Genomic DNA, 18,885 nt, shown 5'->3' on the forward strand with positions numbered 1-18,885 from the left:
TTTACAATATTGGTGTTGTAACCTAAACACAAGCATGTTGTACCATGAACACAGTATATGATAAATATAAAAATAAATTTTATTTGAACAAACCTTTATAAAATGATGGCGTGAAGAGTGGCGACAGATGGGGAAGACCGAAAGAAAGAGACACTTTATATAACAGAGAAAACGGTCATTTACCGGAAATAAAATCCGAAGTAAGATCACATATGCTCCAAATATGGCAAAATGAATGGGAGGCACAAACGGAGAAGGCACAATGGACCAAAATGCTAATCCCTGACGTGGTAACTTGGTCTAAATGTAGGTTCAGAAGGTTAAATTATTTTTTTACACAATTTCTCACCGGCCATGGCTCCTTTAGGTCGTACACGTATAGAATAAAGAAGACAACAAATGATTTGTGTATAGATTGTGGTGTCATAGACGACGCAGAACACTGCATTTTTGCTTGCACTACTTTCCAAAGAGAACGGAATAATCTAATATAAAGGCTAGGAGTGATAACGTCCAACAATCTGATACAGAAAGCGACGCAAAACAAAGAATCCTACGATGTTACTGTCGACATAATTACGCAAATTATAAAGAAAAAGGAGACGCTAGAAAGAGCGAGACAGGAACAGGGTGGTTGAGGTAACAAATTACATAATACGCTGTCATGAGTTCTTTACAGCTCGGCTGCACGACGGAATAGACGGCACCTTTACAGCCAGATCTGTAATTATATTACGTACGTAGTTTTCACGACCTCATGCCTCTTTTAATTCACATTCCTTTCTTGTCAGGCTGAACACACCTGCACTTTTGATGAACCCATATTTTGTTTCCCCACAATTACCGTCTCTGCATATCATTTTAAGTGGTTCTTATCGTTTTTTAGGTAAGAACCCCTTTACAATTGTCTCCCAAATTTTCAGACTGCACAAGGCATCTCAATGTTTCGTTCACCGATTGAACTCGTCCGGGGGTGCCTTGTCCGAAGAAGGGGTGGTTTTTAGTTGGTTGGCGACTGGTCAGGGGTGCATGTGGCGCATATAATCCATACTTTGGATGCTATGTCCTAGCATGTGCTCCTTTCCGGATCGAATCCAACAGTACTAGGGACATCTTCCCTAGTCGGTTTAGAACCTTCCCACCTCAGCCTAAAAAAAAGATGGGGAAGACCTATGTCCAGCAGTGGACAGAAGAGGTTGCATGATGATTATAAAATGATAAACAGAAAATAGAACGAATTAAAATAAAACTTTTTTAAATATTAAAAAAAGGTTAACATCTCTGGAACTTCATTAACCTCCCTGGAGCAACGAATTTTTTTTTGGAGGTCCAATTTTACGTTTAATATCGCATGCTGGATATAAGTTTCGATCTTCCCTCTCACGTCATTTCCAATTTTTGAGCGATTTTGATAGACGCTATTACAAATTCTTGTTCTATAAAATTAACAATTTTTTCAGGAAAAAAATTATTTTCGTAAACGAAAATCCCGAAATCATCTAATTAAAATTTAGAAACTTCAGAATCACTATTTTTGTTTTCAATTTTATTATCATATATTGTAAAAGACATTTCAGACATATCTGATTCTTGTCGGCCGATCTCCGCGGCGGAGGTCGGCAATCATCATAGCTATTCGGACTTTTGAGACAGCTGCTCTGAAAAGTTCATTTGATGTACATCCGTACCACTCTCTCAGGTTGCGCAGTCATGACAGTCTACGCCTGCCTATGCTTCTCCTTCCTTGAATCTTTCCCTGCATAATCAGTTTGAGCAAGGTATATTTCACTCCACGTGTAATATGTCCTAAGTTGGTTGTTCGACTTTATTCTTAGTTTGAGTTGGATTCTTTTGTAAATAGAATGTACGTATTGTTAAAAGTTAAGACATTTGACCAGATTGTTAGTGTAGTTTACGTATCTGCTCGATATTTATGGTTGTAACTTCACCTTTTGTAAACCTTCCATTTTCTCTAAAAACTTGTATGGCCTTACGAAGAGAATATTCATGTATAATGATTGAACACCAAGGTATCTATGATGTCGTCTTATTCGACATTATAGATATGATATAATTCAATAATGTTTTAGTACATGTCGCCTAACGGAGATTTGGAAGTGGTCTTTACTTGAGGGATAGATATTTTTCAGTTGGTGATTTTTATTTCCTAACAATTCTTTGTTCCCCTCCTGTTATTATTTTTTTAATTTTCCTTTTGTTTTTTATGGAGGGAATTTTTTAAAAAGCAGTATTAATTTATTTTTCTCATGGTATAAACTTACCCAACATCTGCTCCATCGAACTTGCTGATAAGTAGTGATTATTGTGGAAACTTGGAACAGGACTGGGACTTCTACTATTTCCAGGAACAACTAATTTCAGGACCATTTTATCCAATTTCTGTAAAATAAGAAGATTAATATCCAATGTGAGCATTTATGACAGTAAATACTGATAAATCATGATAAAAATACATAGAATTGAATATTAGTTATTATATATTTACTGATGGTCAAAAAAAGAAAATAACACTGCATGCGCTGTATACCAAAAGATTTCTGGTTAACAGTATAAACACAAGTTACCTGATAAAGCCTTTACAGCTGAAATACTTGCAATAAAATTTGCCTTTTCTCACGTTTGACAAAGAAAATTAAGGATTGTGTAATATTTACAGTCAAATACAGGAGAATAAATCCAAGAAATCAACATCCACCATCTTGAAACAAGATTTTATGATTGTGTTACGATGTTTTAATGCTAAGAGTAGAAGTTGTGATAAGTTGTATCAAAGGTCATTCTCTAAAAAGTGGATAAAGGATAAGATAATAGCAGATGTCTTGACCATAAATTCATTATTAAGTGAAAAAAATATAAATCATAATATTCTACTGGTTAGTTAACATTAGGGCAAATTAAAATGGCAACATCAAAAATGGTATCAAAAACCAAAAATGTCAACCATTTGAAACGAATTTAAGAGTAGTAAAGTTATAGTTATTTATTGTATAAGACGATAAAATTGTACTTTATCTTCGAGAGCGTTTTTTAGAATCGAGACGTCTGTCGAGACGCTAATTATGCTCGAGAAGATAACGCGATTTTATCGTCGTGTGCAATACAACAATTTTTTTCTATAGCAAGACTTCAAGTTCAGGTGAAAAATAGAATTTCAAAGAAAATTGTAATTTTTAGCACAAAAATCGCAATTGTGTTGCTCCGTTGCTAGGGATATGAATTACTCTGTATCTAATATAAAATCAATCCAGTACCTCGAATCAAGTGTTTAGCAAACGAGTACAAGTTGTGATGCTCCAAAAATAGATATTTCTAATAATCTTTCTAATTGTAAAATTTCAGTTGTTTTTAATACTTAGTGTGTTTGAATTTGTAAATTTTATTGAATAAAAAAAAGTTAAAACATTTTATCTGCTCTTGCTGTTAAAGTGTCATTTTATCTACCCTTACAGTTAAAGTGATACTTTATATAGGTACTCAAAACAGTTGTTGTAGCAACACTTTTACATTAGCTATGGAAAAAAAGTAATAAGTCATATAAAAAAATCTTTAAAATGGCGTTTATAAATGTTTTTATCCTTATTTATTGCTTAAAAAGGTAGAAAATAAATCAGAAATTTTATAATTATTATATTATATGAAGGGCCACGGGAAAGAACGATCAGACTCCATTTTTGGTCGGAATTTAGATATTGGCGCCATATTTTAGCTTATCTTGGAAAGAACCCAAGCATGGTTTCATTTGTACAATAACGATCACCGTACAGAAGATATTAAAGGGGAAAGATATAAGCCAACGGAAAAGAACGATCAGGTTCCTCGCGCTGACGGCTAATAACGATCAGATTCCGACGACCTTGTAACTAAACGTAGACTGTCGTTTGCATCTTAGCGTCAGTTTTATTCTGTTATCGCTAAGAGAGCTGCTGCCGTTTTATAGTTTTTATTAGTTTGTTTTTGCGAAAATTCATAATGTCAAGTGATCTTAGTGATAGTGATATATCTAATGAAAATAATCAGCCAGGAGATGTCAAAAAGCGGAGAAAAACCGGCAAAATGAGTGATGTAATGAAAAAATTACGTGTCACCACTCACGAGGTCCGGGAAGACTGTAAGTGTATTCGTTACAACTGTTTTCAAGTCATCCCTTTGAATGAAAGACAACGATTAATTTCTCATTTTAATGAGTTAGGGGACTACAATGTTCAAAACAAATATTTAACAGGTCTTGTCACGGTTATACCTGTTGGTAGACGGAGAAGCCAAAACCCTGAAGCTGAAGCAAATTTTAATCAATCTTCCTATAGCTATAGAGTTCGGGTAAATGTGAGTGGCTCGTTACAAGATACTGTTGTTTGCCATAAAGCGTTTTTATCTTTACACGGCATCACTAATCGCCGTGTTCAAACCATAAAGAAAAATTTACTTGAATTTGGCGATGCTAAAGAAGATGGACGAGGCGGTCATAAAAACAGACATAATAAGTTGACCGATGAAACAAGAACAATGGTAATGAGCTTTATACAGTCCCTGAAAGGTAGGAAATCCCATTATTCTTTGCATGATACTAGTAAAATATATTTACCTGCAGAACTTAATACAGCCAAACTTCATCGAATGTTTAATGAATCACACAATAATAATAAAATAGGCTACACTACATTTCGTGAGATATTTGTGGGTGATTTCAACATATCATTCGGCTACCCACGTAAAGATACATGTAGCTCTTGCGACACTTTCAAAGCTAACATTGCCATTACGACGGATAAAATTGCTAACTGCACTGATGCAGAAAACAAAACATCATTGACAACAACACTGCAGACACTAATGCGTGAAAAGACAATCCATTTACGGAAAAGCGAAAAGTTTTACACCATGAAAAAAATATATAGAAAAAAATCACAAAAAAACGAAACAATGGAAGCCATAACGATGGATTACCAAAAGAACCTCCCCACTCCCAACATATCAACATCTGATGTTTACTATCGCCGACAACTCAACTTCATATCATTTAATATTCATGTACTGTCAGATACAACTTCAGTGTTTTATACGTACGACGAAAGTGTTGCCCGAAAGGGTGCCGATGATGTTTGTTCGATGTTGGAACATTTTATTTTGCATATTTTGGACTCAAACATACGCCATCTGATAATTTTTTGTGATTCGTGCGGCGGACAAAACAAAAATTTTACCGTAATTCGCTTTCTCCACTATGTAGTGCACAAGCTTAATCGATTCGACCTAGTGAAAGTAATATTTCCTATTCGTGGACATTCTTACCTAGAATGTGACAAGGACATGAGTTTGGTGAATTCCAAATCGTATACGGAAATACCGGACGACTGGAGAGATGTATTAAAGAATAGTCGCATTAAGCCATCACCATTCAAGGTAATAAACTGTGCAGATGAAGTGTACTTTCAGACATGGACCGAGTATTTGTCCCATCTTTATGTGCCAAAATGTCCTACGGCGACTAGGGCTATCAGGATTTTAAAAATAGAAAAAAACCACCCACGGTTTGTGTTACACAAAGACCTTTATTTTGGCCTATATCTTACAGCCGTGTTAGTTCCCTCAAAAAATCAGGCACGTAAGAGAAAATTGAAACCTGTTCCACTAAAGAAGCTATATAATGAACCTCTGCCTATTAAGACTGCTAAGTTGCACGATTTATTGCACCTAACCCAATTCCTGACAAACTCTGAAGCTCATTCCTTTTACCAAGGACTAGTTTCCGATGCCGGTACGAATGAAGGTAGTGATGTGGAATTTGCCGACGATCCACCAATCGACATTTAACGCGCAAAATAGATCAGAGTCCAGTTCCTTAATTAAAAATTTGAAGATTTCAAGTACATATATAATTAGCAAACTATTTTTTTTTCATTTTTGTATTAAAAAGTCATATAGTAATAAACTGATAACTAAACATTTTGTATTTAATTTTTCTGAACCAAAATAAACGACTTGAAACTTTAAAATTCGATTTGTACAAAATGAACAAAATGTGAGTCTGATCGTTCTTTCCCGTGGCCCTTCATATTAAATTAGCTTTAAGCTACGGTTTATTAGAAACTTGCGTAGCGAACAGCATACACGTACAGCAGAATCTGTTGTACTCGACTCACGGCAGTTTTGGTTGAGTCGGTTTGTTAGATTAATTCGCATAAATACTCTGTCGCTCTGAAAACAAGTTTAGAAATTAGAACCTAACCTAACCTAACCTTCTTACCTATGGAAATTATTTTCACGTTTATTCTCTCAAGGTTGTACGTTTAATGAAATGAATATAATTTTATTAATCCAAGAAGAGGAGGAAGAAAAAGAGTTGATAACGTTAAATCTAAATAGAAGAAATAAAAATGTAAACGAAATTTTTTCATGTCTTAATCCAAAAGGTGCTTTTAAATCAATGGTCGAAAAAAGATTGTTTAAACGGAGGAAAAATTTCGAGAATATTTAAGACTTTCTAGGGATTTATTTGGAATTGTCTTACAATTTGTACTAGATCCACTAGACTTTTATCTTCCTCAGGACAAAATTTAGTAGGCATCACCTAATTATTACAATAATAATAACTATATAAAAATACAATTATAATTTCGGTATAGATGTGTACGCTGTGAGCTCAGCTGAACGTTTGCGTCCAAATCAAATCGCAGTTGATTCCAGCGCGCACCGTCGACGTACACGGCTATCGGTCTGCAGTGCGCGCAGCTCAGCAGAACCTAACAAACCGTTATCATAGAATTCATAGAGAATCATTTCTTTGATTTTGACGAACGTACGCAGCGTTCGACTGACTGTGAGTTATGCGTCGTCGCTCACTGTTCTAACAAACCCTAGCTTTAGCTAGACGCGGCCTTACAATTAGCTCCCAAGGAAAGTTGTGAGTTTTATGGTTCTACATTTGTTCTTAACTGATGATTCGTTCGATGGTTAGAGGCTTGCGAGATGTAAATGCCTGCTTCCCATTTCACATTAATAAACTAATTTTCCCTAGAGACATATAAATCTTTAATTGTATTTTTAAGTTATTTCGAAAATGTAAATGAAAACTGTAAAATAAAATAATGTACTGACCATAGAATTAAGAATTAAATTTGTAAACAATCTTCGAACAACACCAATATTCTAATATTATAACATATGATCCAAAACATTAAAAATAAAAAAATATATAAAACAAAATAAAGATAATTAAAAAAATTAGGTAAAAATAAAAAAAAAATAAACAAAAAATAGAATTAACAAAAAAAATTAAAATGTATAGAGAATTCGAAAACAAAACAAAAAACCGGTAAGATAGTTTCGAAACAAATTCAGATTTTTGCTTTAATCTGGAGCCTTCTAAAAATTGCAAGGCATAGCCAGACGTTGATAAAGATGTTAATAGAGACATGGGGAATCTAAAATTTGCATTCCACGACATGTCTCCTCAACCAAGCAGAAATCCTTAACAAATTTGTTTCTTGTACTCATACAGAGTAGATCCGAATAAAATGAAAAAGACAGAAAAGATTTGATTTCACGTACAAAGCGTATCTGTCGATACGTATTTCGACTTAATAAGTCTGTCTTATTAGGAAGCAACAATAAAATGGCTTCGTTATGGACGCAATAGCGACATCTGATAGAAAAATCGGTAAGATAGTTTCGAAACAAATTCAGATTTCTGCTTTAATCTGGAGCCTTCTAAAAATTGCAAGGCATAGCCAGCCGTTGATAAGGATGTTAATAGAGACATGAGGAATCTAAAATTTGCATTCCACGACATGTCTCCTCAACTAAGCAGAAATCCTTAACGAATTTGTTTCTTGTACTCATACAGAGTAGATCCGAATAAAATGAAAAAGACAGAAAAGATTTGATTTCACTCACAAAGCGTCTATGTATCTGTTGATACGTATTTCGACTTAATAAGTCTCATCAGAACAGTTATTCATAGCCGTTCTTAACGTGGAAAATAATCTTCTCTGTCTTATTAGGAAGCAACAATAAAATGGCTTCGTTATGGACGCAATAGCGACATCTGATAGAAAAATCGGTAAGATAGTTTCGAAACAAATTCAGATTTCTGCTTTAATCTGAAGCCTTCTAAAAATTGCAAGGCATAGCCAGACGTTGATAAAGATGTTAATAGAGACATGGTGAATCTAAAATTTGCATTCCACGACATGTCTCCTCCACTAAGCAGAAATCCTTAACGAATTTGTTTCTTGTACTCATACAGAGTAGATCCAAATAAAATGAAAAAGACAGAAAAGATTTGATTTCACGTACAAAGCGTCTATGTATCTGTTGATACGTATTTCGACTTAATAAGTCTCATCAGAACAGTTATTCATAGTCGTTCTTAACGTGAAAAATAATCTTCTCTGTCTTATTAGGAAGCAACAATAAAATGGCTTCGTTATGGACGCAATAGCGACATTTGATAGAAAAATCGGTAAGATAGTTTCGAAACAAATTCAGATTTCTGCTTTAATCTGGAGCCTTCTAAAAATTGCAAGGCATAGGCAGACGTTGATAAAGATGTTAATAACGAAGCCATTTTATTGTTGCTTCCTAATAAGATAGGGAAGATTATTTTTCACGTTAAGAACGGCTATGAATTACTGTTCTGATGAGACTTATTAAGTCGAAATACGTATCAACAGATACATAGACGCTTTCTACGTGAAATCAAATCTTTTCTGTCTTTTTCATTTTAAAACAAAAAACGATTAACATATAACAGAAAAAAGAAACAAAAAAAGGAAAAAATTCAAATACATTTTTAGTTTAAATTCTAACTACTAACTCGAACTCTGATTGTAGATTTCTGAAATATAAGTTACAAACTAGTCTGGTTAATTAGCTAGTATGGCCATAAAAAATGTACAAAATGCATTATTTTCTAAAGAAAGGTTTCAAAATTTAAATATTTATCATAGATATAATAAATCAATAATTTAAAAACAATTGGTGAGCTGTCTCACGACCAGTTTGCCGTGAGATATATTGCCAAAAATATTAACTTATTACTTATAGGACGATATTTCATGGTTGGCTTGGTAATGATACAAAAATGTTCTACGTTAATACAATTGAAAGTGAAGGGATAGGGGTCTTAGATCAAAAAATGATCCTTGTTAATTTGGGTAAATTATCTAAAGCCTCACAAACAATTCATAACTGTTACTCATTACTATTATATGTTACTTATTACTTATAAAAGACACACCGCATTGTAAACAAATAAAGACGGAAAAGGCAAAGAATAACGATACGGCTATGGAAACCAAAAGGGCAAATGTAATCAAAAAAGTTAATGACAGAGACAAGCAAATAAAAAAGGATATAAATTAACACGTTGATCGCCATGTGCGGCAAGTGTGCCTCGCACGAATGTAACACAACAGGCCGCGCCGCACACATATTATGTCTCGCATGTAATGTTTTACTCCAAGCCGTACTGCACAGAATTGCTTCACGTTTGAGTAGAAATGCTATGAGAAATAAGAGTAGATCGCCCAATGAACAAATTAAGTTAGTTGGCCCGGCCCTAGCCCATAATATTTTTGTTTTATGTATTTTATTCTTTTTACTGTTGTAATGTAGTTTGTTAGGTAACTAAAAAACCAATGAATTTAGACAACAAAATATTATTTTATTTGAAAAATAAACAGAATAAATTTGAAAATATATAAACTAAAATATATTCGCTTAGATTTATAAACACAAAATTTGTATTCCAACAATAAAATAAAAAATAAAACATAAGAAATCAGTATTTTGCAGTCTTTTTAATTTGCACATATGATCAGAAGTAAAACAAGGTATACAGTAAAATTTATATCTTGCTTTACGTTTGATTCGAGCTTCTACTTAATAGCTTAATATTAACTTCTCACAGGGGGTAGTTTAGGGGTGAAAAATTACTAAGGTGGTAATAAATTTGTAAAAACCTATCAAAACACTGTGGTATTTCAAAAATATTTCTTTTTCTGCTGGCTCGAATATTTAGCTAACAGGAACGTTTTCAAATAGGATTACTTTAGTGGTGAAAAATGATCAGGGTGGTGAAAGTTTAGCAAAAACTTACCTGAACACATTTTTATTTTAATTTTATAAGTAGATTACCGAAAAAAAAAAAGGTTCTTCGCCATAAATTGTAACCTAACAGAATTATTGATTGATAGAGTACCTACAGTTAAATTGTTAAAATAGATTTTTCATCATCTTAAATTTTAACCTACGAATTATTGACTTTCCACATGAATTAGTTGAGAGGCGAAAAATTATTAGAGTGGTAATAAATTCGTAAAATCTAGCAGAACACTGTGGTATTCAAAAAATAATTATTATTAATTCTGCTGTGAAAAATTATCAGGGTGGTTAAAGTGTAGTAAAAACTTGTACTTGTAGTATAAACCAATGTACGTGGTAAAACTGGAAGGAATCTGTCTAGCCGTATCATTTCTCATAAGAGTGATTGTAGATTAAACAAACCTACTGGTGTTTTGGCAGAGCATACTATCGATCTAGACCATAAGATAGCTTTCAACAATGTAAAAATTGTAGCCAGAGATAAAAATAAATTTAAGAGAACTTTCTTAGAGATGGTACATATCAGCAAGAGTGATAATAACAATCTGAATAAAAGATCTGAGATCCAGAATCTTAGCAAAATTTACAATTTTATATTGACTTTTGACTGAGCTATTTTGCATCTCAGAGTTTTCTTTTTTTCTTTTCTCTTTTTTTAAAATTTTGTTAAAATTTCATTATTAATTGAATTTTTTTGATCACACTTCAGTTACTAATTCAGTTTTGTTTTGTTTGAGTTATTATTTTTTCTAAACCTATTTACTAAATACTATTTTCTTTCGATTGCTTATGTTATAAATAACATTTTTAATTTTCCGCTTAATTTCAAGTTGGTAATACAGTTGGTAGTACTCGAAATTCATAAACAGTATTTTGTGAGACGTTAGTTTCAAAGTTGTTTTTTATATTTTCTTCAAACTATTTAAACAATATTTGTCCACCCACTTTCTCTTTCTGCTCGTGAAATGTGACTGAAATCAAGCTTGCAACGACGACTGTTTTAACATGTCGTCCTTCATTTTGTTTTTAATTTTTAACGTATTTATTAATTTGTAAAGTGTCTTTTTAACAGTAACATTTTTAAGTTTAGTTGAAATTTCAGTATTATCATGTTATTTAACGTTGTTGTTTATGCCACGAATCTTACATTCGGGTAAGTTTTTTATAGTTTTTTATAGCCTTTTTTTGCACCATTCAAATTTGTTACAACATAGTAATTTTTTTTGTAGACCTTCATAAAGGTGGCAAAAAGCCACCGAAAGCTTGGATTCAGAATAAATAGTACGCCTTAGCAAAGCTCTATTTTTTATTGACTACCACACCCAAAAAAAAAAGTATTTACATATATATATATATATATATATATATATATATATATATATATATATATATATATATATATATAAATAAATATATTAGAGTCAGATTTTAGTAATTTTTCGAGTGTAATTCAAGCTTTAAAAAATTTATTTATTATTTTTAAATAAAGCATACTTGTACAACAATCATGTGTTAAAAATAAATGCCGTTGAGTGAAAAACGTTATTCATAAATAGTTGTATATCAATTTTTTTTGTTTAAAAATCTAAACACAAAAATACCAAAAATTAAAGGTACTTACTGCTACCACAAATAAACGATATAACTACAACAACAAACAAAAGTAATATCGATGTTTAAAATAGTTTTGTGGGAAATCGTATTCCTAATACAAATATAAGAAAAAATTGATTGGAATTTCAACAGTTCCTACCGCATAATAGAAACCAAAACAGTTACGCTACGTTACTACCGGTGCGGTCGTTTGACAAAATATAATGACGGTCTTGCTAAATATCTCCTATAAATGGAAATTTGTTCTAATTTTGTTTAATTTTCATTCTCATATATATATATATATATATATATATATATATATATATATATATATATATATATATATATATATATATATATATATATATATATATATATATATAAACTAAGGTACACTCGAAGAGTGGTGGGTTTATCGGTCAAAGTGGAGAAATAAAAGACAAAGACGATGGCTACTTCATCTATTTATTGAAGACGTTTCGCTTTCTGCTCAGAAAGCATCATCAGTTCATCTAAAAAGAACAATATGAAACCAAACATCCATAGAGAAGTTATAACCAAAGTGTGTTACCTTACAAAGACATGTAGCAGTCAGTGATGTAAAAAATATGAAAAAGCTTACAAAGCTGGACATTCAGAGTTAACGTTGTATATAACAATTAATTGAAACTAGGTAAAGTTTGCAATTTGACAAAATTAGCACAGCAAAAGAACATGTGATAAAAATACATGTATATATAAAAAAAATTTTATAAAAACTTAGTAAAAAACATTAAGGTTTATTTTAAAGTGTAAAGAACTAGAAAGATCATTAGATTGCACTTCCAACAAATTTATTTAAAAATTATATTTTAATTTTAACTTTAGGTAACATTATAAGTTATTAAAGATTAATAGTAATAAAGAAAAAAAAATGAAGTTACCAGTCTTTAGCTTACTGAGGCTCGTTGGTAAATGAATTTAAAAGTTTTGACACCCACGCACAACAACGTGAGTAGAAGTGGCCTTGAAGTCACAATGACATAAACAGCAAGGCAAGCTACCAACCTCTATGTATTAAGGCGGTATATTCAAAGAGTGTGATAAATTTGGTTGACAACTTGTCGTTAAAAAACCAAGCAGTGAAAGGAAAAGGTGGTTAAGATCACCATTTAACCCTACAGTGATTGATCTGTCAACAAAGAACAAAGCAAGAGAAGTCAATCCAATATATCATATATTTTAATATTATGACGTCACTAGTTAGCCAGCTAACAGGTGAAGATTAATAAAAATTTCCACAGTCCAAAGGTTCAAATATTAAGGACCATAATGAAAAGGATTCTATGAATCAGATTCAATTTAAAGTTTTATCAAACAAGTTCATCAAAAAGAACAATTACTTAATTATGTAAAAGTGTTATTGACAAATATTAATAAAAAATGAGTTGATAAATCTTAATTAAAGAAGGAATAATTTATTTATATTTTATTTTTATTTTTATTTAAATTTATTATAAGAAAATGTGATAAAGAAAACCCCAAAATGGGACAAAATTTAAGTAAACAACATATCAAGCCTAATTCTGTAAAATTAATGCATGATAAATTTGGCTCAAATTACTAATGTCCGTTCTCTTATTAAGAGTATTAGGATGTTTTAATATTGCACACATTTCTAAAAACTGTCTTTTAACGAGATTGCGTTCAGTGCCAAGAATTTTAACTTCATTAAAGTTTACTTCATGCTTAGTGTTAATGGCATGTTGGGCAAGAGCACAAGTATGCTTAGATAAATTGATATCACTGCGGTGTGTCGTAAGACGCCCTCTCAGTGATCTCCCAGTCTGACCGCTGTAACATGAGTCACACTCAGCACAAGGTATATGATATATTACATTCACTTGTTCCAGAAGGGACAGAGGTGTTTTAGTTTTAGAGAACAAATTCCTGACAGTCTTAGCATTCTTAATAGCAATTTTAACAGGTACGTTATTATGTTTGTACAGTTTAACGAGTTTCTCAGTAACTTGAGGAAAATAAGGTAAAGAGGAGTAATGGGTAGTTGGATTCCCAAGTACAGTATTAGGCAGAACAGTGTTATTAATTGAATTATTTGATATCATTCTAAGTTGGTCACCATTGGGTATATCATTTAAAGAAGAACCATAGCTTTGAGCGAAAAGGTATTTATTAATAAGGGAGGATGGATAGGAATTCTCAATCAGAATATTTTTAAGTAATTGAAAGGATTCCCTTCGATTAATCGGATGTATCAGTCTATTTAGCCTGCAGCTTAAAGCTTTAATAAGGTTTAATTTGTATTTAAAGGGATGACAAGAATGGTAGTTGAGAAACCTATTAGAGGCCATTGGTTTCCTGTACCAACTTGTAGTAAGGGTGTTATCTCCCATTCTAATGACACGCATGTCTAAGAAGGGAATACTATTTGTGTTGGAGTCCTCAAGTTCAACAGTGAACTGTAAATGAGGATCAAACTCATTGAATAAAGACAAGGTGGCCTGAATCTTGTCTGGAGGTAAGGCTAGTAATAAGTCATCAACATACCGTTTAATAAAAGGGATTTGGAAATCTAAAAGACCCAGACGGTCAGATACTAAATCATCCAGTACATAATTAACTAGGATGGGAGAGATTGAGGAACCCATAGGTGTCCCAAAAATTTGAAGGTAATATTTGTCGTTGAAGACCAAAAAATTAGTGTCAAATGTTAATTGTAAAAGTTCTGCAAAAACATCCCAGGATACAGGACAGTTTGGTTGGATGGAGTTCCAGTGATTTCTTAGGGAGGTAATAACGCTCGAAAGAGGTAAATTAGTGAAAAGAGATACCACATCAAAACTCACTAAAATGTAGCCTTGTGGAAGTTCAAAATTATTAATAAATTCACTAAAGTGAAAAGAATCAACAATATTAAACCTCCTCTTGTCCTCCAGACAAGATTCAGGCCACCTTGTCTTTATTCAATGAGTTTGATCCTCATTTACAGTTCACTGTTGAACTTGAGGACTCCAACACAAATAGTATTCCCTTCTTAGACATGCGTGTCATTAGAATGGGAGATAACACCCTTACTACAAGTTGGTACAGGAAACCAATGGCCTCTAATAGGTTTCTCAACTACCATTCTTGTCATCCCTTTAAATACAAATTAAACCTTATTAAAGCTTTAAGCTGCAGGCTAAATAGACTGATACATCCGATTAATCGAAGGGAATCCTTTCAATTACTTAAAAATATTCTGATTGAGAATTCCTATCCATCCTCCCTTATTAATAAATACCTTTTCGCTCAAAGCTATGGTTCTTCTTTAAATGATATACCCAATGGTGACCAACTTAGAATGATATCAAATAATTCAATTAATAACACTGTTCTGCCTAATACTGTACTTGGGAATCCAACTACCCATTACTCCTCTTTACCTTATTTTCCTCAAGTTACTGAGAAACTCGTTAAACTGTACAAACATAATAACGTACCTGTTAAAATTGCTATTAAGAATGCTAAGACTGTCAGGAATTTGTTCTCTAAAACTAAAACACCTCTGTCCCTTCTGGAACAAGTGAATGTAATATATCATATACCTTGTGCTGAGTGTGACTCATGTTACATCGGTCAGACTGGGAGATCACTGAGAGGGCGTCTTACGACACACCGCAGTGATATCAATTTATCTAAGCATACTTGTGCTCTTGCCCAACATGCCATTAACACTAAGCATGAAGTAAACTTTAATGAAGTTAAAATTCTTGGCACTGAACGCAATCTCGTTAAAAGACAGTTTTTAGAAATGTGTGCAATATTAAAACATCCTAATACTCTTAATAAGAGAACGGACATTAGTAATTTGAGCCAAATTTATCATGCATTAATTTTACAGAATTAGGCTTGATATGTTGTTTACTTAAATTTTGTCCCATTTTGGGGTTTTCTTTATCACATTTTCTTATAATAAATTTAAATAAAAATAAAAATAAAATATAAATAAATTATTCCTTCTTTAATTAAGATTTATCAACTCATTTTTTATTAATATTTGTCAATAACACTTTTACATAATTAAGTAATTGTTCTTTTTGATGAACTTGTTTGATAAAACTTTAAATTGAATCTGATTCATAGAATCCTTTTCATTATGGTCCTTAATATTTGAACCTTTGGACTGTGGAAATTTTTATTAATCTTCACCTGTTAGCTGGCTAACTAGTGACGTCATAATATTAAAATATATGATATATTGGATTGACTTCTCTTGCTTTGTTCTTTGTTGACAGATCAATCACTGTAGGGTTAAATGGTGATCTTAACCACCTTTTCCTTTCACTGCTTGGTTTTTTAACGACAAGTTGTCAACCAAATTTATCACACTCTTTGAATATACCGCCTTAATACATAGAGGTTGGTAGCTTGCCTTGCTGTTTATGTCATTGTGACTTCAAGGCCACTTCTACTCACGTTGTTGTGCGTGGGTGTCAAAACTTTTAAATTCATTTACCAACGAGCCTCAGTAAGCTAAAGACTGGTAACTTCATTTTTTTTTCTTTATTACTATTAATCTTTAATAACTTATAATGTTACCTAAAGTTAAAATTAAAATATAATTTTTAAATAAATTTGTTGGAAGTGCAATCTAATGATCTTTCTAGTTCTTTACACTTTAAAATAAACCTTAATGTTTTTTACTAAGTTTTTATAAAATTTTTTTTATATATACATGTATTTTTATCACATGTTCTTTTGCTGTGCTAATTTTGTCAAATTGCAAACTTTACCTAGTTTCAATTAATTGTTATATACAACGTTAACTCTGAATGTCCAGCTTTGTAAGCTTTTTCATATTTTTTACATCACTGACTGCTACATGTCTTTGTAAGGTAACACACTTTGGTTATAACTTCTCTATGGATGTTTGGTTTCATATTGTTCTTTTTAGATGAACTGATGATGCTTTCTGAGCAGAAAGCGAAACGTCTTCAATAAATAGATGAAGTAGCCATCGTCTTTGTCTTTTATTTCTCCACTTTGACCGATAAACCCACCACTCTTCGAGTGTACCTTAGTTTATATTGGATTGACGGTCGTACTCCTTTTCTCGATATATATATATATATATATATATATATATATATATATATATATATATATATATATATATAGGCGATTTTGGAATTCTCGTACAACATTTTGTATGACCTTGGGGGTTATTTTCTTAATTTTTTCCGTTATCCTAACTTTTAAATCAGCAATATTGCCTGGTCTATTAAAATATACTTTAGAAATAATCAGGTATTTTCGTATCTGTTCTGCTAAACATTAGGGAAAAAACTTTAAAGATAATAAAATATTAGTCAAAAAGCCAAATAAACAATTGGTATGAATCTAGTATGCTGCTGTTATTTAGGTATTTAAAGTTACTAAAAGACGTCAGTATAATATTTATGTGCGTATTAAATTTATTTATGGCTCATTTGTCTGAGACTCAAAGAATAGACATTTTAATTATGATTGGTTGTGCTAATAAAACACAAACCCAAAATTATTTTTGTAAAATGTTTAATAATAATTATTACTCTGGTCAACAAGTTTCCCAGTCTACAGTTAGCAAAATTGAAAAGAAGTTTCTTTATACTGGACACGTAAAAAATATTGAAAAACCAGGTAGAAATGTTAAATTTACTGATGAAAAAAAGTTAGATGTACTTCTAGAGATTGAGGAAAATCCGCATAAAACAACTCTAGAACTTGCCGCCATCAATGATGTGAGTATATCATCTATGTTGAGAGTTTTGCATAAAGAAACATATCACCCTTACAAAGTTCAGTTGGTTCAGGAGTTAAATGAAGATGATCCTGATAGAAGAAAATAATTCTGTGAAATGATGATTGACAGAATAAACGCAGATTTGCAGTTCATACACAAAAGAGTTTTTTTTTCTAATGAAGCGACGTTTCATTTAAACCGAACGGTTAACAAACAGAGCTGTAGATATTGGAGCAGAGAAAATCCTCACTGGGTGTGTGAGACTCGCACGCAATATCCTAAAAAAGTTAACGTTTGGGCTGGTATCGTTAACAATAAAATTATTGGTCTTTATTTTTTTAAAGGCGCAGTTGATGGTGAGGTTTATCTAGTTTTTTTATTAACTTTTTAGTGTCTACAATACAAATATTTTTTCCTGGTGTTAATCATCCAAATGAGATAGATCGATCTATTTACTACCAACAAGACGGACCTCCACCGCATTTTGCACGTATAGTTAGAAATTATTTAAGCGAGGTTTTTCCAATAGGTGGATTGGAAGACCTGGAACAGTCGAATGGCCAGCTAAATCCCCCGATTTGACTCCTCTCGATTACTTCTTCGTACGGGGTTCGGGGTACGACCCCCGAGGTCGTACAAAATGTACGAGAATTCCAAAAATCGCGTTGGTTATTATCAAGAAATTAATGGTGGTCATTTTGAACATTTAATTTAATTGTAAAGTATATTGAAAAATACATTTTAAATATTATGTGACATTATTATCTTCATTCGATCTAAAGGTTTGTGATAGAGACAAAACTTTACATCTTAAAAATCAATTTTCTCAGTTATTATTGCACCAAACTTAAAAACTTTATATTGCTGAACAAAGCACACCTAACTTCTAACAAGGTTCCATACGATACCCTTTGTTATTTAAAATTTTCGAGGGGGTGCTTATAATTCAAAGGGGTTCTGGAGGGGGATGATATTTTCATATTCTAAATTGTCCATTTAAGAATAAAAATCGACCTCTTTCAGGTTTTTTTTTACATACATATGAACCGCATAGTATATTTACAGGGTGATACATAATGGCAGTCCAACCTTATGTGTTTTTAAATAGAACACTATATTTTGTTTTATTTTCGAAATTTTCTTTACTTTGTTATCACAATAATATAAAGTTTTATTATGTTATAGAGGGTATTTACAAAGTTATACCCAATTTTCTATGAAAATCATAAAAAGTTTAACTAAGTGTATAATTAAAAAAAAAGCACAATAACAGTGATCTATTGTAACCATATTTTTTACTGATTTTAAAAAATGATTGGTAATACTAATTTTCTTGAACACTTTGTATTTTATGTCACTATAGAAAAGTACCATTACCATACTTTAATTTGATTTAAAAT

At 31.9% G+C, this 18,885-nt stretch overlaps 1 protein-coding gene across 1 annotated transcript in view; it reads right to left on the minus strand.

The window, feature by feature from the left end:
- LOC140443715 (proton channel OtopLc-like) overlaps positions 1-18,885 on the minus strand; it is a 94,960-nt gene that overhangs the window by 55,878 nt on the left and 20,197 nt on the right. Inside the window, exon 3 of the mRNA XM_072535101.1 lies at positions 2,283-2,400. Within this exon, the coding sequence (XP_072391202.1) occupies positions 2,283-2,400 (118 nt within the window). The remainder of the gene's footprint in view (positions 1-2,282; positions 2,401-18,885) is intronic.

This window comes from Diabrotica undecimpunctata, chromosome 6 (assembly GCF_040954645.1).
Source record: "Diabrotica undecimpunctata isolate CICGRU chromosome 6, icDiaUnde3, whole genome shotgun sequence".
In the NCBI taxonomy this organism is placed as follows: Eukaryota; Metazoa; Arthropoda; class Insecta; order Coleoptera; family Chrysomelidae; genus Diabrotica; species Diabrotica undecimpunctata.